General features: G+C 32.2%; 1 protein-coding gene across 1 annotated transcript in view; it reads right to left on the bottom strand.

The window, feature by feature from the left end:
* Nmdar2 (glutamate ionotropic receptor NMDA type subunit 2) overlaps positions 1–15752 on the bottom strand; it is a 415630-nt gene extending 399878 nt beyond the window's left edge. The window contains exons 1-2 of the mRNA XM_089633429.1: positions 15657–15752; positions 3162–3800 (exon numbers count right to left, since the gene is read on the bottom strand). Of these exons, the coding sequence (XP_089489555.1) occupies positions 3162–3546 (385 nt within the window). The 5' untranslated portion in view covers positions 3547–3800; positions 15657–15752. The remainder of the gene's footprint in view (positions 1–3161; positions 3801–15656) is intronic.
* Between the last annotated feature and the right edge of the window lie 11058 nt (positions 15753–26810).

The following is a 26810-nucleotide window of genomic DNA, read 5'->3' as shown; positions in this document are numbered from 1 at the left end:
ATTCATCAGAGCTAAAATGTACTGAAACTAGAAAAACTTATGCAATTGCATAAATCATGTATTGCATCAAAACAATATTCTGTAATCATTCGTTACTTTATTCAGAAGAAGCTAATTTGTGGCTAGGTCCCTACCAAATTCTTCGATAATTTTCTACTGTTTTTCAATAATGTTTTGTTGTATATATGCTTTGTATTGTGATATTATTATTATTATGTTAAAAAAAGTAATGTAATATAATCAATAAAAAAGTTTAAATTATTAATAAAAATGATCTAGTCGAAAGTCTATTAAAATACAAAAGAAAACAAGTAACTGTTTGAAAAAAAAATTCGTCGTGTTTTTAAACACGACGAATAATAATAATTTAACGTAATTTTAATGTAAGACAGTAAAGTTTTTTGTATACGAGTACGATTGTAATAGAAACATCTGAAAAATTAAATTTTGTAGGTAGGTACAAAATGAATTCATCGATGAGGGAGAACTGACGTAAAACACCTAAAAACAATATTTAAATAATTAAATATTTGCATTGTTAAAAAAATTATAAAGTTGAATAAATTACACTGTGAAGATTTTTGGATACATGATGCTGGAAAAAATGGTCTATGTTATTTTACTATTTATTAATTTAAGATAACAACAATTTTGCCGTAAAAAAAGGTTCTTCGTTTAAAATAAACAATGTTTGGGGCCAGAAACAAAATGAATACCGCCGTGATGGTGGAATCAAAGCTGGGAAAGCTTTATTATTAAACGGACAAAGCGGGGTTTTTTTCAAAGTGGCTTCAGAATTTTCCTCATTATTTTTTGTCAAATCAGCTTGGGATTACCATAAACTTGAAATTGTTTGTCGGAGAACCGCTGCTGGAGAGGAAAGGGACAAAAGTGTGCAAAAGTCTGAAAACCCGCAAATAAAAATAAAACTTTAAACCAAATTTACTAACATGGTTCCTTTTTTATTTAAAACTCAATTCGCAAAAATTCTTTTTAATGTACACATAACAAAATAATTCACTCAAAAATTTTTTTTTGCAAAAGTCATAAATTTTGAATGCTTATTCAGTGAAACATTTTGATATACTTAACTAGGTATTGTTTTTGTGTACTAACTAAATATTCTACATCGTTTTTCAACTCAAAGATTTAGACACAGTTGTTTGTATTTGTGGTAGCTTTTTCCCCTTTCAAATTAAATACTTTCATAACACAGGCATTAGCCTAGTGTGGTAGTTGAAAATTTTAATGTTTAAATATCTGTTAAATAAAATTAAAAAAAACATTGTAAGCTTGGTTACCCAGATGGAATTCCTTATTTGAAAAAGCTACGTTTACAAGCTACGTTTACTAATAACATTCGGCGGTCACGTCACGTCTCGACTCCCCTCCCCAAATATTGTCTATATAACCACTAACCACCATCGTTTTCAGCCAGTAAATGGTACATAATACCTAAATACAAGAAATCATTTATTCTATGATAGTGGAAAAAAGTTTGAAACCTGTAAATATATTTAATTAGCGGATTATTTAACAGTATGTTTGAAGTACTACGAAATAACCAACAACCGTATGTGTAACAGATATTAACAGTATTGTTAAGCCGGTTTTAAACTCAATATTTAACTATGTTTGTTTCCAGACAAATGAACACAATTGTATCCACAGAATATAATACTTTTTGCCATACTATCATAAAGAAAAGGCAGGATGATTACCAAAGTTACCGCTCAATGATTCTGGCGATGATAAAATGCGGACAAGATGTAAAGAAAATTCTTAGGTTCCCCAGTTTTTTGATAAAAGTCATTGCGGGTATATTTTCAGGGAACCCGAGCAAAACGAAGCATATTTATGAAAACAATATATTATTATCTTCTAATTTTTTTGATTTTTAGTCTGACTTTGATAAACGGAGCAGTACGTGAGCACGTGTTAATCGAAAGCGTTGTTAACAGAAATATTAACCGCCTCATATCATTGATGATGTAATAAATTAACATTTTTTTTTCAAGAATATTCTAAATTCGCTTTGCGGCATCATTTGTATAAAACTAAAATGATTAATTTTGTACCACTATTAAATAAAAGTAATAATATTTTGATAATGATGCACACGAAATCGGGGTTTAAAACAACTCTAACGTTTGCTGTTGCTGAATGATGTGCCAACTTTATATTGAACCTAAAAATATGGGATTAAGCTTTAAACTGCAGTAAGTAGTTCATATTTCGGTTTTAATATTTTGAGGAATGATATTAATTAAATCTTTTGGTCAAATCGAAAACAAAACACCCATCGTCCGAGTGGATAAAAAAGTTTATTTTATTCTTTTAACGAAATATTGTAAATCATAGATGGTTTCTACGGAAAAGTCGGAAGACAGATCGTTCAACGATATCTAAATTTAGTCCAGCAAACAGTCAACAATATATAAAAATGGCTGTAATCGTAAAATGCTTTTTTGCAAACGTAAAATAATCTTCGAAAATTATGTTTGATAAAATCATTTCTTGTGACATTCAACATTTTTAAAATATATATATTTTTTTCAGACACCAATATTAATTTCACAGACTTAACAATGAAATATCTGGTAACGTAAAGAACAACAACAAAACTTTTAATATATATACTTATCACATATATTCGTTTACGTTGGCATATCTTCGTATACGTTGGTATATATTCGTATATATTGGAATATTTTAAGGTTTACTAGAACAAGCATGATTCTCTAAAAAAAAATAGAAAATCAAATGGAATTAATTTTCATAATCCACACCACAGTTGGTAGAGGTATCTCTTCTCATATTACGGACGAAAAGTTAACTCACGTGTCCAAACACAGTTTATATCACATAGCATAACCCACCAGAATAAAGCATATCCTTCAATAGTTTCTCTCACGTTTGCAATGAGAACTTAATGGTTAAATATACAATACAACAAACGCGTGCTGTTCGCGGTACCAAAATACATTATGTGGCTATTATATTCGCTGCCAGCGAGAGACATCAAAAATATGAAATTGCTTTCAAATAAGTATTAAGTATATTTTCAAATCGTCTACAGAACACGTAGTTCCGAAAGTTCATAAATAGGCATATAATATAAGCCACTTTGAGATAAGCACGCATAAATTGTTAATAAATACCTGTAGGACTTGGTGTCAGAGAAAACATGACGAAGTTGACGTTCTTGGGCGTGAGTCCATATTGCTTAAGGAAGTTGAGTTTGGTCCCTCTGCCTCTGTGGAGGCTCCCCACAGCTGTGTTGACGGCTCTGATGTATTCTCGAACGCCAAAGTTGGTCTTGGGCACTATCAGCCCAATGTTAAGGCTTGTGGAAGAACTCTTCGATGATGCGTGACTCTTCCAAGCTTCTGCTTCCCTTTCACCGGAACAAACAACCACTAAACACATCACTGACAATGCAACTTTCCAGATTCTGTCGGACCTCCATCGCAAATCGCACATTTTAAGACTTAAATAATTAAGATTCTTTGAAGGAAGAGGAAGGTTCTTATCTAAGTGATGCATCTCGGAAGACTTGCATTCAAGAAAGTATCTACTTAGTCAGAAGTAGTAAGAAATACATTTTAGTATATTCTATCTACTGCTAGCTCCTAAGAAGGTTTTATTCATCGCTCACTTACGTCACTTCATTTTATATTGTTTTGTTTTATGTTCTCGAATACAGTCTCGCATAAATAAGCTGAAGATTGACATTTAATCACTCCACGTGCACTCATTATTATCCGTTTAGTTCCGTCAAAGCTGTGAAAATCACATGCCTACACAAAAATAATATTATTAAATCTTAAAAAAACAGTCCTTTAAATAAACCGTCTCAACGAAAATGGACGTTATTCACTTTGAGGTTTCAAATTAAATAAATCGTCTTTGGTCGGTGGTTCCCATTCGAACGACGTGATTACAAATAAATTAATAAAATATTTTCAGGAGCGTTTGTAAAAGAAAACATCTTAAAGTATCCCTATTAAAGAGTACAAAGGCTCTTGAAAATTTAATTTCCTTTGAATACAGAAGCCATCTAATCCCAGATAAAGAAATATTATTAATATTGTTATGAGAGGGAATAATACGATGCACGTGATTAAGAGGGATTGTGACTTTTTTATGTCCAAGGTCCAATTTGTGGGACCAGGTAAGCAACAGTTATTGAAATCTATTCAGACGACCCATTTCAGAAGTCGATTAAGCCTTTCTTTTATTTTTTATATGAGCACCGCACAAAAGTCTCGATTGCTTCGAGTCGTCTGGAGCCAGTGAGATTGTGGCACACCCAATTGAGGTATATTGTGAGGCTGAAGGTATTGTGGAGGAATAAGTAGATAGGGAAAGGGAGGTAGGGAAGTTCTCAGCTGTTCAGTACTCGTCACCAAACATGGCTAAAGCCATTTCAAGCAACGTTTTCACCAGGACGATACTGAAAGTAGCTACAACTCTGGAACGTCCCGAAAACGCACAAACACATTTTAAAAATTTAATAAATTGTGCAATTGATTTATTTTTTATTCAAACAACAGTTTTTAGCATAAAAAACATACTCTGCACATCTCACTAGGGCATTCTTGTATCAAGATGTGTAGCTTTACAATTACATCATTCAAAAAAATACATATATGTAAACTTAATATAATAATAGCATTTAATTTAAACCCAAAAAAGAAAAGTTAATGACACGGTTGTTTCGAGACCGGTAGACAAAAATAAACGAAATTTTAGTAACAAATGTACGAAAAATAAAACAAAAATTGTCAACAAAAGAAGCATTGGGCAGTACGTTTATAGTGAGTTGGCAACAATAATATTCTTCTGTTAACTAAATACAGGGTACCTGTGCTGGCTTATTATTTTCTAAATAATTTTATTTTATTATATTGCAATATTACAGAGAAATTCAATAAAATTTACTTGCGCACGCCTGAACTGTGACCTTTGGATTCATAGCAAAGGATCGTAATCCCTCAAAGACGGAGGCCTTTAATTGTTTGGGTCCCGAAAGAAATAGACGTCTCCCCGCTTATTTGGCTTTGTATACACACAATACAGCGATTCAACCATTGCTAACAAATGGTTGAACTATTGACTTTGATCCCCCTATTGGGCTCATTTCACGTGATGTTATTTATTAAAGTAGTATAAAAGTGGGTATATACTGATAGATTTCCGACTCAAATGATATTTACACATTTTTTTATATGAATACCATTGATTGATAATAAATTATGATAAATTTAAAAAAAATACAGGTAGGTACCAGCACAGAGGCCTAATTTACAGTATTCTCAAATAACTTAGTTGAATGCGCTCTAAAAGATTAGCCATGAAAAATATCAAATGCGAGCCCAGTATCCAACACTCGTTTTATATGAGAACAAAATAATCTTATTTGGGTTTTATTCTATTGACATGAAGGAATTTATGATTCTTCTGCGATACCGCAAAAGAGTCTCAATTGCTCAGAATCAGTGGAATAATGACATCTACGTTTTAGGATGAATTTATGAGACTAAAAAATATTGAGTAGGGGAACGAGATGAAAAAAAAATGGTGGTGAAGACTTCATTACGACGTACTTAGTACCAGACTCATAAAATACGGTTAGTAAATAATTTTCCTTCGTCAAGTTTAAACCTGCAAAATCTAGGTCTAAAATCAGGCTAATGTCAAAAATCAGGCTAATGAGCTTATCGCTCTACCACCGTGGGTAATTCGTAGTTCTTCAACTAAACAAAAAAATCGAGTATTTATTGTGAATAATTGTGACATTTTTGGTAGTACGCCTTTGAAAGGATACACTGCTAAAATGCCAGATTTCAAATCAACATCATGATTATTTAGAGTAAATGAACTAAACTCTTTCAGAAGATCTTTTGTTTTTTGGAAATCTGCCAAACAATCACATTACAAACTTACTTTCGAAAAGCTGAAAAAACCTCAAATATAATATTATTTAATCATTGAAGATAATATTGACAACAACTCTCAAACGAAAATTTAAAAAATGAAATAAAGAAAAAGATTAGGTCGCTACTAGGAACTGAACCCAAAACATCAACCTTTGCTTTGCCTTTGCTCTGACCACTGAGCTAATCCGACCCTAACCCCTTCGATTATATTTAACTATAAATATTGGTAGTTCTTGGTCGAAGACTGATACACTTTAACGGTAGATGTTGATAGTTCTTAATCGAAGTATGATACACTTTAACTTTAAATGTTGGTACTTTTAGTCGAAGTATGATACACTTTAACTGTAAATGTTGGTAGTTCTTAGTCAAAGTATGATACACTTTAACTGTAAATGTTGGTAGTTCTTAGTCGAAGTATGATACGCTTTTCCTAAACATGTTAGTAATTAAAAAAAACTGATACACTTTAACTGTAAATGTTGTTAGTTCTTAATCAAAGTGTGATTCACATTAATTGTAAATGTTGTTAGTAGTTCTTAGTCGAAGTATGTTGCACTTAAATATGACCGAAGGGGACAGGGTCAGAGTGGCTCAGTTATCAGAGCATAGCCCCGGCAAGGCTGAGGTTCTAAGGCCTCCTAGATGCGACCGAATCTTTTTCAGATGTTTCTGTTCTACATTATTTTTTTCTTTGAGAGTTGTTTATATTTTAATTTAAGGTTTTACTTAATAGGTCTTACAGTAAAAAATATTGATAAAATAAAAATTCAAATACATTATTGGAAAATCTTACAAACAAGTAAATTCATAGAATTTGAAAGCCTCTCATCCCATCTCCCATCTCAGTATGAATTATTTTGACGGACAGTATTCTGACTAACTTTTCTTTTCTAAAAAAATCAAAGTCTCAAATAAGATGGCATAAACCAATAAATACATTTGGTTCAATAAAACATCAATACGATGGTGAGTAACACTATACTACTTCAGATAATTCATGTTTATCGTCGTTTTGGAGCAACCGATTTTCATTTTATAGGTGACGATTTTAATTTACATGGGAGTTTTATTCCGGCGCGCGTAAAATCTACATCCCCTGTGTAATCAGCTCAGGAAGCCTCGCTTCGGAGAATAATCGCTTAAAAAAAATAATCATCCTTGCGCTGTCCTTCCGGCCAGGCACTCAATGGGGTGGAAGTAACTGCTATACGCGAGGTGAACGGAGTGATCAAACAGCGAACAAATTGTTACGCAAGACCTTTTTATTTGCGCGCGTCGGAATCAGACTGACGAGATGTGAACACGGTTCAAAATAACGTGATTGTATTATTATCACGTCAGTAAATTGAACATGATTTAACGTTAAAATGTCTTTTATTTAAATGACGCGTGTGAAGAACTTATCCGCGTTCTAAAAGGGTTGATACCCATTATCATTTGAATTTTAAAAAGCTGTATATATATATATTAAGGAAAACTAAAAGTTCAAAAAATGGCAAGTTTTGTTGTGATGATATTTTCATGGCGTTTTCGAGAACATTTATTTCAATTCAAATGTGCTTTACGGTAATTACAACCAATTATAATTAATCATACATTAAATATCCCTAAACTGGCCTGAAATATATTTATTTTTGTATCAGATGCATAGATATTTTTGGTCTAACGTTTTAGACCAAAAATATTTAACATTTACGTTGAAACTCTCAAGAAATTTATTAGTAATAACAAGTTATTTATGAATTTGACCTTAACATTTTGAAATGTATTAGTTAAACAAATAATGGAAAATTTTATTTTACCCATACATATAAATATCTGAATATAGATTCACGTTTTTACTGCATTAAAAAATATTATATTATAAAATATAAAATTAGTAAATATTAAATATTATTACACGGTATTACACAATTAAAGCACGATCGATTAAATTATTTAGATATCTTATTTATTACTGATTTATATATAATTATAAAAATATTTGTATTGCATTTTGAAAGGACAATAAAATTTAACACTGGTGGACGTAGGTATATAAAATGTTTATTTTTAGTCCCACTTCAGTTTTCTTGAAGGATACTTTATTCCCGGATTGATGGATTCCCGAATTTATTTTTCTATCGATAATTCTAAAACCTAACTATTTTTAAATACATTTATTTCAATATCGATTTTGTTTTCTTGAGTGAATTAATAAATAAATGCAATTGAATGAATGAACGAATGAAATGGAATTTTTGAAGTGGAAATTATATGACATTATAAAAAATTACAACTGTACGAAATAAATCTCTATACCATTTATTGCGCGATTAACTCATCCACAGACAAATCTATTATTATTTTTTCAAGTTGTAAAATATATTTTCAAAAGTTCACAGCAGTTTTAGAGCTAGTCCCTGGGGAAGAAGGTTTAATCCTCAGTCGGAACAAAAATCTTTGAAATTGGCTACTAGCCAGCCTAAGAGATGGCGCGACTAGGTCGAACATTGAAAATATATGTATTAAAACAAAAACAAAATAAAAAACTTCATTTTTAACGTGTTGATTTTTGGTAACAACATTCACAATTTTGGTTTATATTATTTAATTCTATTAAGCAACCACGCCTATTTAAATAAAGTTACCCAAGACTAACTAAAAATATTTATTAACCTTTGTTACTATGTCTTCATTTCCACTAATAATACAAAATACAGCAACAATATTTTATATTCTCCATCACGGCCATGTTTTTCATACCACGTTTTGTCAATGTTTTGTCTACTGATAAACATCACTGCACGTAAGACAGCTTTCAGTCGTTCTCTTAATAATGTATGGATAATTCACTGGGAGCAATTGTTTCCTGAAAAGCCTTATAATTATCAATACATCTGTACACGAACATCAGGTCATTAATAAATGTGCAATCTGGAATAATTACTGTACTTCGTTCCATTTCGAAATCATTCCCATTAATGCTGAGAGTTCAACGTTTCCAAGACTAGCCATTTTCAATAATATTACCAAGATCGTAAGAAAATAATATTGAAGTCCATAAATGTCAATACATTGCGGAGGAGTCGTTAAAGTTTTCCTACCCGTTACGTGGATATCTACATTCTACAGACTTACTTATTTTAGTACAAATAAATATCCCTGAAAGTATAAACGGGTGGTTTAAATTGAAACTGACCGTTATAAAATATGATTTCGTAGCATGCCGACCATAGCCCTGGACCCGCATGTTAATGCCCCAACTACCGAACCCAAATGCTTGCTGTGTGTGCTACTACATAAATAAGGCATAATTTCTTATTATGTACATTTTATGTGGAATAAAGCGTGACAAACTACATGTACATTTACATTTCGTTTACACGATTCGATAAATTTGCTGAATGGGGTTTTGCTGGAATCAGGCGAATGTTGCAGCTTAGAGATAGGGGAGGTTTTCACGATACATACATTTCTTTTTGCTCTTATTCCTTTGTTGACTCTTGCATGGATTGATCGTAAACACGTTTCAGTTATTATGAGTTGGAATCGCTGATGATGTAGAAAAGGACTTTGAAGCTATTGGAATCATATCGAGAAAACAAATTAAGAGTCCAACGTATTCTAATCACTAAAATTATAACAGATCACCTCATCAGAAGCATTAAATAAACGATTTCTTAGCGATATCATAATTATGGTGAAAAAAAAATTGTTTAAAAAAAAATTGGCGTAAAAAGCATAGTACATATAAAATGAAAAAAAAACTGGATTGCGTTAATTTTATGTACTCTTCTTCATCATTGTTCCACGGTAAAACTTTCCAGTCCAAAAAACGTTGTTATTATCCCTTAAGTGACATTGTGGGTCCCATGGTCCATGGGACTCACAACTATTCTCCCCCTCTGTCTCTCTTCCTGTATGCTGTGCTCCGCGCGTCTCAGTATCTTCGTAAACTCTGATAGAGATCGCGCGCTGGGGGATAGACAGCTGTTGTTTCCTTTTTTTCCAGTTTCAATACAAGTCAAAACCCTCGACCAAGTACTTTTAATACCGTCTTCACCTCAAAAATAGTTTTTTTTTTATAAAAGAAAGAAAGAAAATTCCCAGGTCACGAATAACCTGACAATATTTGAAAATTTTCTACTACCACCACAGTAAGCGAAAATGTTGCTTGTGTTGTGATGGAGAACTTAGCCAGCCGAGGAATTGAAAACACTACACTTAAGTTGGGAACCAAACGCGATGTCAACTCAGCCACCGACCGGTCAAAATTTGAAGATTCTAATTCCAGATCATCGTAGATGTGTTGCATTTAGCGCAAAAATACGTGTAAATTTATCTATCATCATTATTTTTACGTTCAAAGTTATTGTTGTTTTATATGTATAAATATAAGTTTTAGAAGCTTGTCATTTATTAAACGGAAAAATCATATTCAGTAAATAAATTTTCACATTTTTGTAGTTCTTAATTATTATTTAAATATGTTTTTGTGGAAGGAATTTTGCCATCGTAAGTTCAAGAGTCATATACTTCTGTTTATTTATGTAATTTTTGTAGTAAGCTGATTTAACGTATATAATAAGTATGTGTCTGGTATAAAGATCATTCAGAGTCATTTGCCAACATTTGACATTGCAGCAACTGTCACTATTATAAGTAAGTATGTTTTAAATTATAAGTAATTAATAATTATTTCTAATATCTTGAAACCGCGCAGTGTTTTTTGACAATAAAACAACAAAGCAAGATTACTAAAAGCATTTTTGCTAGCCAATTTTACGTACTTGTGTTCCTAGTACGTTAAGACGACACCGTGTCTTGATAACACATCTGTCACTTAGTGTCATTAGCCAATTTTACGTTCTTGTGTTATTAGTACGTTAAGACCACGCCGTGTCTTGATAACACAATAAAACACGGCAGCTACTGTCACTCTCGTGAGCCAATTTAACGTACTTGTGTTCCTAGTACGTTAAGACGACACCGTGTCTTGATAACATATCTGTGACTTAGTGTCGTGAGCCAATTTTACGTATTTGTGTTCCTAGTACGTTAAGACCACGCCGTGTCTTGATAACACAATAAAACACGGCAGCTACTGTCACTCTCGTGAGCCAATTTAACGTACTTGTGTTCCTAGTACGTTAAGACGACACCGTGTCTTGATAACATATCTGTGACTTAGTGTCGTGAGCCAATTTTACGTATTTGTGTTCCTAGTACGTTAAGACCACGCCGTGTCTTGATAACACAATAAAACACGGCAGCTACTGTCACTCTCGTGAGCCAATTTAACGTACTTGTGTTCCTAGTACGTTAAGACGACACCGTGTCTTGATAACATATCTGTGACTTAGTGTCGTGAGCCAATTTTACGTATTTGTGTTCCTAGTACGTTAAGACCACGCCGTGTCTTGATAACAAAATAGAACACGGCAGCTACTGTCACTGTCGTGAGCCAACTTTTTTTTATATCTACTTTCATGGAGATACGCGACTTTTATGTTTCCAGATCACCGCATTAACATATCGAAGCCGTAAAATCAAAAGGGCGTAAGCAACAATTAAGTAAAAATTTAATGAATTAATCACACAGTTTTGATTGGAATTTTGGTCTGATCAAAACTGTAAATTTAACTAATTTTTCACTAAATTGTCGCTTACACCCTTTTGCCTTTCCGGCATCGATACTTTCGTTGCACATACACTTCAGTTCTGAACACGAAGCAGCATTTTGATAAATAAAAGTCCGTAAATATAAAGAAAGAAATTATTGTAGGTATAGAATGAAAATATCACGGAATGGAAGATGTTTTAATTATAATCGCTTAAAACTTAACCCAACATACAAATGATGGCATGAAATTTTTGAAACCCGCATAATTTAGCTGAACTTTAAATTTTCATCAAATAATTAAATTAGCTGGGGGATGATAAATTTGCCATGACATAAATTACATTTGACTCTTTCAGCTGTACAATAATACCCGTATATATTTTCATACAAAAGATTACAAAACACTAACCAGATATTCAATTGAGATTCCAATTTTCGCGCTATAAAAACAAACACACTTATAACTAACTAAAAAACCATCACGTCCTTTTCTGAAGGGGTAAAAAGAGATGACGGACCGCCAAACAACTCGGTCTTGACACACACTCCTTGCCTTATTCACATTCATACATCGTCTCTTACATACTCTCCTCATACATTAAAACTGATTTTTCTAAAAAATGGCGCAAATTAAATATTGCTGCAAAATTATTTTTATATTTTTTGTTTGCCATGTGCAAAAAAACGCGTTTTATTTTAAGAGCAAAACGTTAACACATTAAATAATTAGCATTTAACAACGTCAAATTTTAATCTTTTTTAATACAGGTACAAAATGAGCTGAGACTTGCCTACATAAATAGATTTTTTTTTTTTTTTTTATATTTACTCCACACAGGAGGCCCTGAAGAAAATAATTTCCCTCAGGGCCTATGTCATCTTTGGGGATGCTGTGTGGAGGGTCTTTTTGTGGAGAGGAAGGAGTGAACATGGGTCTTGAAGAGTCCCATGTTGTGGGAGGGAGGAAACACAGAGGCCGGCAGTTCGTTCCACAGCCGAGCTGTTGAACTTAAGAACGAATCATAGAAGCGACCCGTTCTCATGTGACAAGTGTCAACTGTGTACAAATGTTGGGCGCGCGTTTGGCGTGTATCCCGACTACGCACCGGTGCCGAAGGGATCAATGACGCTAGTTCCTCAGAGCATCTTCCGATCTTTCAGATAAATAAGATAAGACGATTGCCTGGAGCCAACAACGATAGATGCCGCGGTTAAGTTGAGTCAAAGAGCTTTAAGCCTCCTGGAAAGAAGAAATAGAGCCTCATCTGAATACGAACGATTCATTCGAGATAAGAAATTCAGACACTTATTTCCTCGAAGTATCGAGAAAGGTTTAAAAAAATTCCATCAATATAAGAACTTGTGAAAGAAACTAATAATAATGGAAGGTATAGAGGTACACTATGAAGAATATTGTGAATAAATCGTTTTAATTATGAATAATTGTGTTGACTTTCTGAACATTTGAATTATAAATAAGTATATTTTTTATTGTTATTATGTTCAGTTTGTAGAACTACATTTTAATTTATGTTATTTTTTTCATGTATTGAATAATATTATTTTACAATATACAGAAAAAAAAAACAATTTGATTTTGCCTTCAAAAGGCGAAACAGTAGTTACACAGAAGAACTTGATCACAAATAAACATATTTTTTTTTGTAAATTGTATAATAATATTATTCAATATGTGAAAGAAAAACAAAAAATTAGTATAATCAGTAGTGGTAGAGCGGCGTCCCGGCAAGACGAGGGTCCTAGGTTCAAGCAAAACCTCCTAGATCACAAGGCCGGGACACTCATTCAAAGCAGCCTCTTAACTTCTATGGGATTTTTCAAAGAAAATATATATTTTTTTTAAATTTATTCTTATTTGTTAAAACGTCTAAAAATAATTTAGTTAATTATAGGTAAGTTTTTAGATTCTCACGGCCAAAAGCATTTTTGTTGTTTGTTTTTGGGGTGTTATGCCGTGTTGCGCTAACTCCTTCTTTAGCCGACGTTTCGGACAGCGTTGCAGTGTCCATCATCAGGGCAGATCCGGTAGACACATCTTCGGATCTACCGGATCTGCCCTGATGATGGACACTGCAACGCTGTCCGAAACGTCGGCTAAAGAAGGAGTTAGCGCAACACGGCATAACACCCCAAAAACAAACAACAAAAATAGTTAATTATAGTTCCCATACAAGTCAGGAAGCTGATTTGATTCAGTGTCCCGGCCTTGTAATCTAGTAGGTTTTGGTTCAAGTCCGATGAATATAACTTGTATGGGATTTTACAAAAAAAATTGTTTTAAATTAATTCTTATTTATTAAAACGTCTTAAAATAATTTAGTTAATTATATTTCCCATACAAATTAGGAAGCTGATTTGATTCAGTGTCCCGGCCTTGTAATCTAGTAGGTTTTGGTTCAAGTCCGATGAATATAACTTGTATGGGATTTTACATAAAATATAGTTTTAAATTTTTTTAAATTTATTCTTAATTATTAAAACGTCTTAAAATAATTTAGTTAATTATAGTTACCATACAAGTTAGGAAGCTGATTTGATTCAGTGTCCCGGCCTTGTGATCTACGAGGTTTTGGTTGAAGTCGAATGAATATGACCGTATCTTTTTCTGTTTCAAATTTTCGTTAAAGAACCGCTCATATTGTTTTCAATCATTAAATATTACAAATTGAGGTTTTACTCATTAAATTATTAAAATAAAATGAATATTTTAAATTTTATTTCGATTTTCCAAATCGTCTAACATGAGATCAAAATAACTGCTCAAGCATTTTTACAAAAATTTTTGAGAGTACTTGGTACTATTTTCTGGGAAATATGAATGAATTGCTTATTGTATGATTTGGCAATTCTAACTAATTATATCTGAAAACTTCTTCTGCATTTCTTATAATGGAAATTAGATCTTTTATAATAAATTTACTTTATGTTTACATATAATCAATTGAATAAGTACATAAAATAATAATCTTTTTAGGAAACTATGCTCAGATTATCTCAAAAAACTACATGCTGCAAAGAGTTTACACAACCACTCAATAAAAAAAGCCAATAGCCCCAATTAGCTCAAAATGTCAAAAAAGAGGTTGATGTAAGTAAATATGTTTTTGATTATGTAATAGTAACTCCCATTAGTTCAAAATCACTTGAAATCACTAACACGCAGGTTCACTGAACCTCAAAAGATTTGTTCAATATCTAACAATAGCTAAATACTATGTGTCATATTTTAGCAATATAAGCTTGGAATAACTCATTTTCAGTACGTGTTTAAATCGTTTACATTATTTTCATGCAGTTTATTTCCACCGCCACGTAGCTAAAAATAGCTCGCCAAAGCTTAAAGGCAGCACAATTCAGTAAAATAATCTGGAGCTCATATTAATGTTATCTCTTTAACAACATATGATGTATTTCAACAATAATATGATATCATATCTCAGCTAACTTGCGCTAGAGTTTTTAATTTTACACGCCCATAAAAGTTTCTTGCCAAATAATGCAACACGTTTAAATATTAAGACGTAAATTTGTATTTATGTTCGTTGGCCAAAATTTAAACGGATTAAATTTCGTGGAATGGAAAATTTGACATTTATTTACACCGCACAAAAAAATATTTAAAAAATAATTATTGAATTAATTTAGCGATTTTGGCATATTTACAACAATTAGAATTAAATTAACTAAATAATTAATTTGTGAAAAGATTATTTTGATTAGAAATGAGAACAAACGGAGAATCGATTAGAAGTGACAAAAATTCTGAAGCGTGATATTTAAATAAAAAACGGTTGTGTGATTTTTTAAATATTTTGAACAAAACAAAGAAGGCTTTGTTTTTTATATAAATTTGTTTTGTGATGTTAGTAAAGATCTACTTTCGAAGGTGGTATCTTTTCGTTACTTCTCCCCAACAACACGTGTTATCACCAGAGCTACTATCCGCAGGATCCCAACAACACTCGCTGATAAGAACCGTTCGACCTTCCGACACCTTGAGAACCGCCAAACAAAAAACAAACCCCCAAAAGATGCAAAACTGCCACTTGGTAGAGTGTAGAACTTTTAAAGATTAAGGTGTTCACTTGTCATCTTCAACGAGGATGACGTTTCCCCTCGGGGAGGGAGGAGGGGCGGGGTGGGCTCGGAAGCTTCACGAGGCGTCGGGCGCGCGGCGACGCCCAACTGTAACTGATTATAGAAGCGCCGCGGCGTCCCCCCCCCCTCCCTCCCGCTACAGCCTTTCTCGCAGCATCCCGCAGGCCACCGTTTCAGGGATAAAAGTTGCGCGCTTTACGGAGCTTTTAAGCGCACTGTGACGTGATGGTACTTTGTTTACTGACTGTGCTATTTATCTGTAAATAAGTTATACTGATGTTTTACCAATATTGGTTTCACTAGAATTGTATCACCCTAAAACGGTCTAATGCATTAGGGAAAAATAAGTTTAGCCATGAACATAATTATTATGCTTTAATCACTTCAGAACATTCAAACGCTGAAAGCTATTAACTCTAAAATATTTAATATATTTTATTATTTAAGGAAAAACTATAATTTTACTGGAATAAAATTTTACGTTATATCCAAGAATAACAAGAAAATACTAATATATCTAAATGAAACACGAAACAGAACAAAACATAGAAAACAAAATTAGGCGACGGTCTCAACTGGTAAACGAAACCATGATCTCTGTTTTACCGGAACAACGCTTGTAACCACTCGCCCATTGAGACCTTATTAATGAAACACTTCTACTTAATTGTTTTATCCTTTTTTCGAAATTATTTAATATTCACAATATCTTTCTGTAACTTATTTCCAAAACAGCCATTAAAGGAGAGAGAAAACCTGGTTAGCATTATGAGCTATAAAAAAAATTAGTGCTCGATATTTAATAACTCACTCTTCAGTAAATAAATTTAAAAAAGCCTTAAAATCTTTACAACTTCTAAGCGCAATTTATGCGAGTGGGTAATTAAATAAGCAGAACGGCGTTAGGCTTTTACACTCTTTTTAATAAAAGCACCTTAATCTAATAACGGTCAAGCACCCCTTAATCTAATAACGGTCAGCCCGGTACCGTTGTAAAATTAAGAATTCCGCAGAATAGCCTGTACTATTAAGAACGCATTCCATTTCAATTAATGTTAAGTGCCTCCATCAAAAGGTTTCATTTCAGAAATTCATCTTTATAAAATTTAATGATTTATAATTATTCTTGCTCCCCTAAAAAATGAAATAATTTATAATTTAATAGAATCCCATTTACGAATGAATTTTTTTTTCTGATTCGACATTACATACATTTTAACATTTGTTTGGTGAAGTTATCAATCTGTACAAGGGTGAGTTGATGGAATAATAAATTTGATACACAATTTTCACGCTACTCCTTGTTATTTCATCAACGTCTTATTATTATTCTGTTGTTTCAAAATGAAATCCCTTTACTGTCATAATTTCCGTTCTCGAGAATTAAAAATGATTTATTTTGAAACAAAGTGGCGTTTTACACAAATTACCTTTTACAAAAATACATATTTAAGGAAAATGAAAGTTATTTTTAAACGTTTATCAAACCGGTTTCAAATGAAGAGTGGTATTTTATTACACAAATAAAAACGTAACAAAATAGTTGAATTACATATACTTTAAGGTAATAGGTAAAATGCTAGTTAAAATAGTTAATACAGTCCCTATTGCAGTGTGGCATAATTTGGTGGGGATGGGCTTTTAAAGCTACCTTACAGCCCTTAATAACAATTCAAAGAATAATTGTTAAAATTATCCTTAAGAAACTGTAGACTTCCCAATTTTAGACATATTTTGGGAATTTAATGTACCGTCTATTACTGAATTGTATAAAAAAAACACCTTACATCAAATTTAATGAAGAATATTTCATAAATAAAATTCACCGTTTATGACGACAGCAAAAGCAATAAATTCAAAACAAAAGGCATAATAGCCATCTAAATGTTAAGACTACCGCTGCTCAGCATCACTATTTATATTTCGGTGTGAAATGATACAATATATTACTGTCCAAAAACAAAAATTTAGGTAACCGAAACATTGAAATACGAATAATTCAAAAAAGAAATTATTGACACTAACCCAAGCGAGTCTTCTTCTGAATGCGCACTGCGCGCACATCAACATTTGGTAATTATTTGAATTCGCTGGCCAGGCTTAATACGATTTTTTTAAGTAAAACTTTTTTATTTAATTACTATAAAAGGAAACTGTCTGCATTCGGGATTTTTTAAAATTTTAATTTTAAATTATAAAAACTCGCTTTCATTGTATGGGATGACAACTAAAATAATTTCTGTTGATGACATTTTCTTATGTTGGTATTCCTGATACCATACGAGTGGCTACAAGAGAGTTATTACCATTTACTCTTGGAAAGATAGGTAGGCATTATTTTGGCCGAACTCTGAAAATAAAATAAAGGTCTGTAGGCATGTTTTATAAATAAAGATATATTTAAAAAAAAGTTAGGTTGTTGTAGGTTAGGTCACTATAGCTTGGTTAAGATAGATAAGGTTAGATTAGGATAGGTTTAGTTACGTTAGAATAGGTTAGGTTAGGATGGGTTAGGTTAGGTTAAGTTAGGTTAGGTATGGATAGGTTAGGTTAGGTTGGGATACGTGAGGTTAGGTTAAGATATGTTAGGTTAGGATAGGTTAGGTTAGGATAGGTTAGGTTAAGTTTGGTAAGGATAGGTTAGGTTAGGTTAGGTAAAGTAAGATTAGTTTAGGATAGGTTAAGATATGTTAGGTTAGGTTATGTTAGGTTAGGTTACGTTAAAATAGGTTAGGTTAGGACAGGTTAGGTAAGGATAGTTTAGCTTAGGTTAGGACCATTTTTTTTAAAAGTATTTTTTCTTTTTTCCTATCATGTGGAAAAACTTAACTCATTTGACGTTGAGAAGAGAAATAATAATTTTTCCCAGTTTGCTTCAAATATTTATACTGAAATCCATTAATAAAATCCTGAAAATAACCAAAACGAAACAATCGGTTTAATTTTCAAAATTGTTTCTTATTTTTTATTATAAGAACGAGATAAAAACAAAGGTACAGTTTTCTTACGAATTCCCCAAACAAAAAGAACATGTGTTTCTAGTATCGAGTTCTCCCAATTTTTCTTTGGATTAAAAAATTAAGTAAAACTGTGGTCAACGTTTTTCACAACCTTTTTCACGTTTTATACGAAAATTTTCTCATTTATAAATAGTTATGTTTATTTTAAATGCATACACGGGAAAGATATATATATATATATAAATATATATAGATTTCTAGTTTATTTTTTTATTTCCTTTATTCTTCCCAATTTTTACATTAATTACATACAATATTATATAAATCAATATGAATGATGGGAACCCAATAAGGCGCAGCCTGTGCGTGGGTTATATATTTCAGTTATTATATTATTGTACCTAGAAATAAACAAACTGTGGGCATATAAAACAAAAACCAGATTTTGTCTAAGCGCTTTGTATAAAAATTGTTTACAATAATGTATAGTGAAGTTATAAGTGTTTAGTGTAATATATGGTGAATATTATATGAGAAACACAAATTGATACAAATTAAATAAAAAAAAGTTTCAAATGCCGTATCGAAAAGCTATAATTTTATCTTTTTTTAAATATTGAGGAAGTTTAGTAATCACTTGAATATTTTTCGGTAAAAGATTGAAAGTACGAGGTCCAATGAAACTGCAGTGTGTTTGCATTTGTTTTGTGTTCGTTTGGGGAGTATAAAATACATTATTATTTCTAATGATGATTCTGTTTTCATTTATTTCGAATTTATTTTTGTTTTTAAAGATGTATTTCAAAGTTTGCAAAATAAATAGTTTACGGAGACAGAATAATTTAGATTCTTTGTATAACTTATCTGTTGAAAATGTTCTTTTCCGATTATACATTACTTTGATGATATAATTTTGAGTTATTTGTAAAGGTTTTATATGTGCATGAAGCGCACCGCCCCATCCTATTATTCCGTATATGTGAGAAGATTGCACCAGAGAAAAAAATAATAATAAAAAATAAAAATAATTAATAAATAAATAATCGAAAAGAGAATTTGTTTTTTGGGAAAATTAAGAAATAAGATGTATAAAGCGTATTTAAAATACACGGAAAACTTTCGTTGTACTAGGCGGTCATAGTGGCGTGTTCGGCACTGCGATTTTTAGATAGAACTTTGCGCATATTTTTGAAAGCTTGGATTCATTCCTTGTAACAATTTTATAATAAAAAATATGGGATTAAGGTAGGGTGGTTAGGCCATAAATTTCTAGTACAAAACTGTGATTTGCTTTGATTACGAAGAGATTGACGAGAGATTAAATATGTCATACGAGTGTAAGAGAGACAGTACGCAAGCTAAATTATCTAGAACCTAAAGGTTCAGTGGCAACATTTTTTAAAATTGTATGGAAAACACTTCTGTTTTTTTTTTATTCTATGGATGTATCATGGTGACCCACCATATTATATCGCAATAAATGCGTTGCAAGATAATATAATAATAATAATGGTAATAGTAACCCTAAACATTGTGAATCTTACCTTCATGTTTAATGTTGGATTTATGAAAATTGTTGACGCAACTATATGAATCCCTCTTTAACACACATTCCTGCATTTCCCACCCAACCTGTTTCTTTCTGAGAGTCGGAGTAACTACATCAGTGAATTTGAAACAAGACAACACACAGAAGTCATAAACACTAATATTTCATCAATTAGGTAATGCAAATGGCAATTTTAAAGTAAATAATAAGCCGAATTCATGCTTTATAAATTTAATGATTTTTTTATTAAAAGATGCGATAAACGATAAAATGTAGGTGCATTCAATTTTTCTCTAGCACTATAAGCAGTTTGTATGTCTCCATATCAATATTCGGAGATATAATTTTTTGAAAGAGGGCGGGAAATTTCAAACCAAACACTTAAAACATTTTTGAGCTTTTCGCGATTATATTTATGTACTCGTATAGCAGAAAGCTCTAGTGGTTAAAACAGTTAAAATGTTTTTATAATTAAACCTGTGAAGGCTTAGGCTGCACCAAAACTGGTTGATTTTATATATTGAAAATATATAGAATATGGTGTAGTGGTATCACAAAAAAGTTTTTTTTTATAAATTTGAAGTACAATTTAGTATATCATAAAGATCATGGGGGGCAGTTTGTAAATTATAAATGTCGATGGTCAATTCAGAATCTTTAAATTGATAGTATTTATATAATATTATGGATGCACATAGGTGATTTGTATAATGAAAAACAATGATTTAGTGATGTTAAGAAATATAAAATACGATTAAGTTCTGTCTATTTGTGATGTATAAGAAGATATCGTTATTTTTGATTAACGGATTTACGTCAAAATGTTTTCAATTTTATGTAAGAGTGGGTAATCAGAATACAAAATTTCTGTCGGAAATGTATCCAAATTACATTTTGCAAAGCGGAGCCTTATTTTGATAACCTCGCGAATCTTAATTAGGAAGCGGTTTGTATGCTTCCATTGATAGCGTTAACTCTCCAACAGTTCAGTAAATGGAATATTATTGTCTTGTCTACATTTAACCTCGCCATCCCGGCCTCCTCCAAGTAATGTCTACTAAAATAGTTGTGCCTTCTGCTAGGCAAGGTGTTTTAAAGTTGTGCAAACTACATATATGAATATTATTAAAAAAACATGTAAGCTGTTGGTTGATTACAACTCACAATCATTTTATCATTATTTCACCATCATCTAGGCATAGACGTTTAGAAAGAGTTAAGTTTTTTTATTTTTTATTTATTTTATTTACATTAGCTACACTCAGTAGTCCCTAAGGAAAATTATTTTCCTCAGGGCCTATGTCATCTTTGGGGATGCTGTGTGGAGGGTCTTTTTGGAAAGGAAGGAGAGTTCTGGGAAGGAATAAGGTACAAAGGGTGGGTAGGAATCTGGGGGTCAGTGTGTTCAGAAGTGATAGACGTATGAATTCGTCTCTCCCATGTCCGGAGAAAGACCTGTTGGAGAGGTCAAAAGATCTCCACTCGGTTGGTGGGCAGACGCATTCGCCGCCAAGCAAATCCCACCCCCATGAAGCTGGGTACTTCTGCCAAGCCACCAAACGTAGCGAACCATTCGGTGTGCCCTTTGTCAGAGGTTTTGGCTATCCGATAAGTGGTTCCCGGGGCGACGGTACCCGTACCTGTCTCTGAAATTACAAATATGTATTATTACTTAACCTATCAAACATTTCATCGGATAAATACCACAGGTGTTCCACGTCTGTTTATATTTTTATCAAAATATTTTGATCAGTTTTTTCTGTAATTGTTCAAATGAAAAAAAAAATATATTTTATTGTTAAATTCATCACCAGATTAATGAATTTTTAAAGATATGAGATTGATGATAATTTACTTTTTTTAGAAAACGATTCAACTAAAAATTGCCGTTAGACGAATATTTTTTTATTCAATGTGTTTTTCATTAAAGTCACAGAACAGAAAGGGAAGGTTACCCATACAAAAAATGTTATCTTGCATTATAAGAAGGACGTCGTGCACATTACTTTCATCTCCTTCAATTGTTACAGATAGTCTACTATTATTCAAAATGTAACATATAGTCTAACACTTTTCAGAATGTAATAGATCTTCTACCACTATTCAGAATGTAACAGATCTTCTACCACTATTCAGAATGTAACAGATCTTCTACCACTATTCAGAATGTAACAGATCTTCTACCACTATTCAGAATGTAACATATAGTCTAACGGTATTCAGAATATAACAGATCTTCTACCACTATTCAGAATGTAACAGATAGTCTACCACTATTTAGAATGTAACAGACAATCTACCATTATTCAAAATGGTAAATTTGTTGAAATGGCTATTTAAATATTATCGTACTTCCTACATAACAATATTTTTCCAATTAATGCTGATTATTTATTTATAAGAATCATAGATCAGTCGTTCTAACGATTACTATTTTCAGTAACATTGAATTCAGTGGGTACGTAGTATCTATCATTAGAAATAACTCGATTTTTTTCGAAAGCCATATCTCATTTGGAGAACAATTCCTAAATCTACTACATTGGATAACTCAGCACATATTTGCTGCCATTAGTACCAATTGTTTTAGCCTCTGAAATATTATACTTAAGATTGGCTTCCACGATAGCTGAAAATCATGATGATAGCAATATTCTGTAACACACGTAAATTTTGTATAATCGAAAAATAATTTATTGTAAGGTTCACTTGCTAGAAACTATTGTAAGCAGTTTTAACGGGCACGCCATAACAAGCTTTATACGATTAGATAAAATAGATTTTAACTTTAATTTAATTTCAACTTTTATTTTTTTTTTAATTTGTGATATTTCACAATTTACTCATTTAATAATATCACCCTGCTGAAAGACCACCATTCAATATCGAAACGTTGCTTGGATTAAGCCGTGTTTGATGACCAAATCTGAATATTCCGGTATTCCAAACCATGATACTTACCTCTTCACTACCTTCAGCCTGACAACATATCCCTATGAAGCTACAAAAGTCACAACGGCTTCAGATTTGGGAGCAGGAGGGACTATTGTACGTTAGGTGCTGACATAAAACAAAAAATGGCAAGATGTGAAATACCTGTGAGTAAGTTTTTTGCCTTTATAGAGCTTTATTGTGCTTCAGATTGAATTCAACCGTTTATACCACTGTGTGGAAAGATCACCATTTGATTCAGAACAGTTTCTGGATATTGCTTCAGTGACAAAAAACGTATAATTAGCAATTCTCTCCTCCTAATACTTTCTACCAAACTTTTTTTTTTCAATAGAAGTCTGAGCAGTTCGAATTCTTTTTAAATCCCTCCTGACTCCTCTCGAATAGATACATTCAAAATTACAAAACAAAAGTAAATATTACTGTAGTTTTCCATATTTTGGATTGATAAACTATTAATTGGTTTTACCAGAGGTTTGAACGGGTATTTACCTATTATATTTCCTTTCAGTGAATTGCGGTTTAATCCTATATCGAAAACAACGCGACAAGCAAATTGGCTGATGACATCTATCTATCACAATCAATACCAACAAATCCATTTGCAATGAATTTTAAGCCGATTGCTTGTTTTTATAATCGAACTAAATCTGTATATATTTTAAACAAATAAAAAGTTCCGTTAGGGTTTCATAGTCCAATTATATCTTTCATGCAAATGTTCATTTCATTAAAAATCTGTTTTTTTCGTGCTATACTATGATCTTTTTAAAAAGGTGTCCCAAATTTATTGATTTTTATTGAAACTAGTGACCTTGTGCATCAGACGAGATATAAAGGCGTTGCTTGTAGAAGCGCTGCAAAAGCGCGGAAACGCAATAAGATTTTATTGTACCTGCATTGCTATTGTAGTCGGTTTTATTTTATGTTTTATGTTATTTACCATATTGAATAAAATTAACTTTGGCTTTCACCATTGAAGAGATAATCATGTATTGTTTCATAGTGCTTTCACACAAACGAAGTATTGAATTCCGTAATAACTTATAGATAACAGTAAATTAAAGTATATAGATATCTACTTCACAACAGCTTAACGTAAAGTTTGACCGGTAGTAAACTATTTATAATATCACCTTCAACAATGGTCTGCAAAAGTAATGTGTATTTAAATTTCATGAATCAACATGATCCTCAATAAAAAATCGGTTCAATGGAAAATCAGGCAGTGGCAAATCAATACACTACTGAAAATAAATAAAAAAGCCATAAAAATTGATAGACCCATATAACTATACCTAACGTAACGTATTTAACGATTTTTTTTCATCACGCTTCATGAATTTATATCACTTTTCAAGAGTGTGTTGTAGTTTGTTGAATTGCCGCTGTTCTGAGTTACCCGGTTACCAGAAAATCTCATTAGTAACATAGCCAAGGAAAAGTTACCAAGTCCAAACTTGAAGCCAAAAGCCTTTGTAAAACGGCGTGAACGTACAGCAAATTAATTTCTCTGATCGTAAATCAGATTTGAGCGTTACATTAAAATTTGACGGAAGTTTCAGTATTGAAGGATTAACTAGCGTAATTTATTATTTTAAATTATCAAATAAGTTTTTTTGACGTAACCCTGTTAGTTATTAAAAATACTCATATTTTTATGCAGAGATCGCAACATGCATAAACTAATTACGATTTTAATACGATGAGATACCAACAATAACTCACCATTGTGATGACATAAATATTTGTCAGATATCCAGGAATAAAATCAAAATATCTTTGTTGTTATCCTGCGAAGGGAATGGGTCTCTACTTAGGACTGCTCGAATTCTTGTTTGCGAGTACACGATAATGTGGGTCTGATTGATATTTGCCATCAGAGAAAAATACGAGGATTTTACAGTTTTGTACCAGAGGCGCAGAATAATGGGAGATTATCTGAAAAGGGAGTTGTCACTCGATGAACAGGAAGAAAGGGTATTCATACAATTTGCCACAGTGTGCGCATTGTGAGATGATGAGGGGTGGGTTTACTGGGAGCAGAAAAAGCTTGGCGTCTTTTGAAATAAACGGAGATGTAATTCACCGGTGGACCGAATGCTGAATGGAGTGAGACTGATTGTTATTGGTTGAAGATTTCTCTTGGTCGGATGTCTTCAGTTTGATTAAAGGAAATCAATTTAGGATAACAAAGGTGAAACGTTAAATATTCTTCGTTACACAGACATTCGTAAATAAGATCTTGTGGCGAATGTGGGTGGAAAACGTACTACCCTATTAAGAATAAGCAAACCCAAGCAAAGCAGATGTAAGCATTTTGTTGTGTAAATGAGAGCTTTATATAAATAACGTTTAAATTTCACAAAGTACGCCCTTCAATTCTTCCTTCCTGGATACAACGAACACCGATTCATGGTAGTGATACACTAAGCCAGTAAAAGAGGAAGTAACGTGTGTATAATGAAGGTTTGGATATTTTGATTGATTTTACAAATGTTGAGGCGCAAGTGAATCGAAATAAAAAATAGAGTAGCCATAGAAACAATACGTATTTGACAGAATCAAACACCCTTTTCATTAAAAAAATCTGTTTTGGTATTTGGTCATACACTGAAGAGTATAAATGATACGATATGGAAGTGTGTGGCAAGTCAAAGTTATGGAATCTTCCATACTCTGCTAAGTAATGAAAAGATTGTTATTATTAACTCGGGTTAATATAATAGTATATTCATAAGTATAAAAGTAATACAAATTCTTATCGCAATCAGACGGCCAGCAACCACAATTTCACATCCTCTCGATCTGAATTTTTTAAGGCGGAGTAAATCTAATTTGGAGCGGTAATATTCAAAACAAAGGTCAGGACTCTAGACTCGTTTATACCCCAGACTCGGTTTATACCCTATCAAAGATTTAATTACCGATACTGTGGTTCATTTTCAACATTGTTTGCCACCTACGTAGACATATTAATCTTATTTTTGGGTAATTTTCAGGACTCTTTATTTTTATGATATATATATATTTTTTTTTTTTTAATTATTTTTTATTTTTAATAATATGTTTACATGGTACATAATTCATTTTACATCTTAGGTGTTTTTACTACTCTTCCATTGAAAGCATTTGCTTGTGTATCTTTATCTTTTAGTTTTATTTTTTTTTTGTTTTTTTTTTTAATTTTTTTTAAATTTTTTTTTTTCAAAGAAAGACAAACATTCCCAGGTTACGTAAACCAAACAATATTTGAAAATATCCTACTACCACCACAGTAAGCGGAAAATGTTGCTTGTGTTGTGATGGAGGACTTAGCCAGCCGAGGAATTGAACACATTACGCCTGGGTGGGACCCAAACGCGATGTCAACTCGGCCACTGACCGGTCCCGCTCGGTGTATATTGTAATCTTTGCACATTTTGTACATGGAGTTGCAGTGGTCTATCCCAGCAAATCTTATGTAAAAATATATTCTATTTATCGACTGAGCGTAGCGAAGTCCTGTTTTATTTCCAAAGTTTGGCATTTCATCTAGTAATTTGTTTATATGTTCTGTAAATCTGCTGCATCCTCTTTAATGCAGCTTTATTTTGAGTAGATGGCTAACTTTGACTAGATGGCGAACTGATGAGCTTTTCAGTATTATGGTATCAACCTGCCTGAAGGATGTTTGTAAA

The sequence above is a fragment of the Hesperophylax consimilis genome, chromosome 7 (assembly GCF_061612785.1).
Source record: "Hesperophylax consimilis isolate HC1 chromosome 7, BYU_Hcon_1.0, whole genome shotgun sequence".
NCBI classification, from domain to species: Eukaryota; Metazoa; Arthropoda; class Insecta; order Trichoptera; family Limnephilidae; genus Hesperophylax; species Hesperophylax consimilis.
The sequence above is the reverse complement of the archived record's forward strand: the minus strand, read 5'-3'. Positions and strand labels throughout refer to the sequence as shown.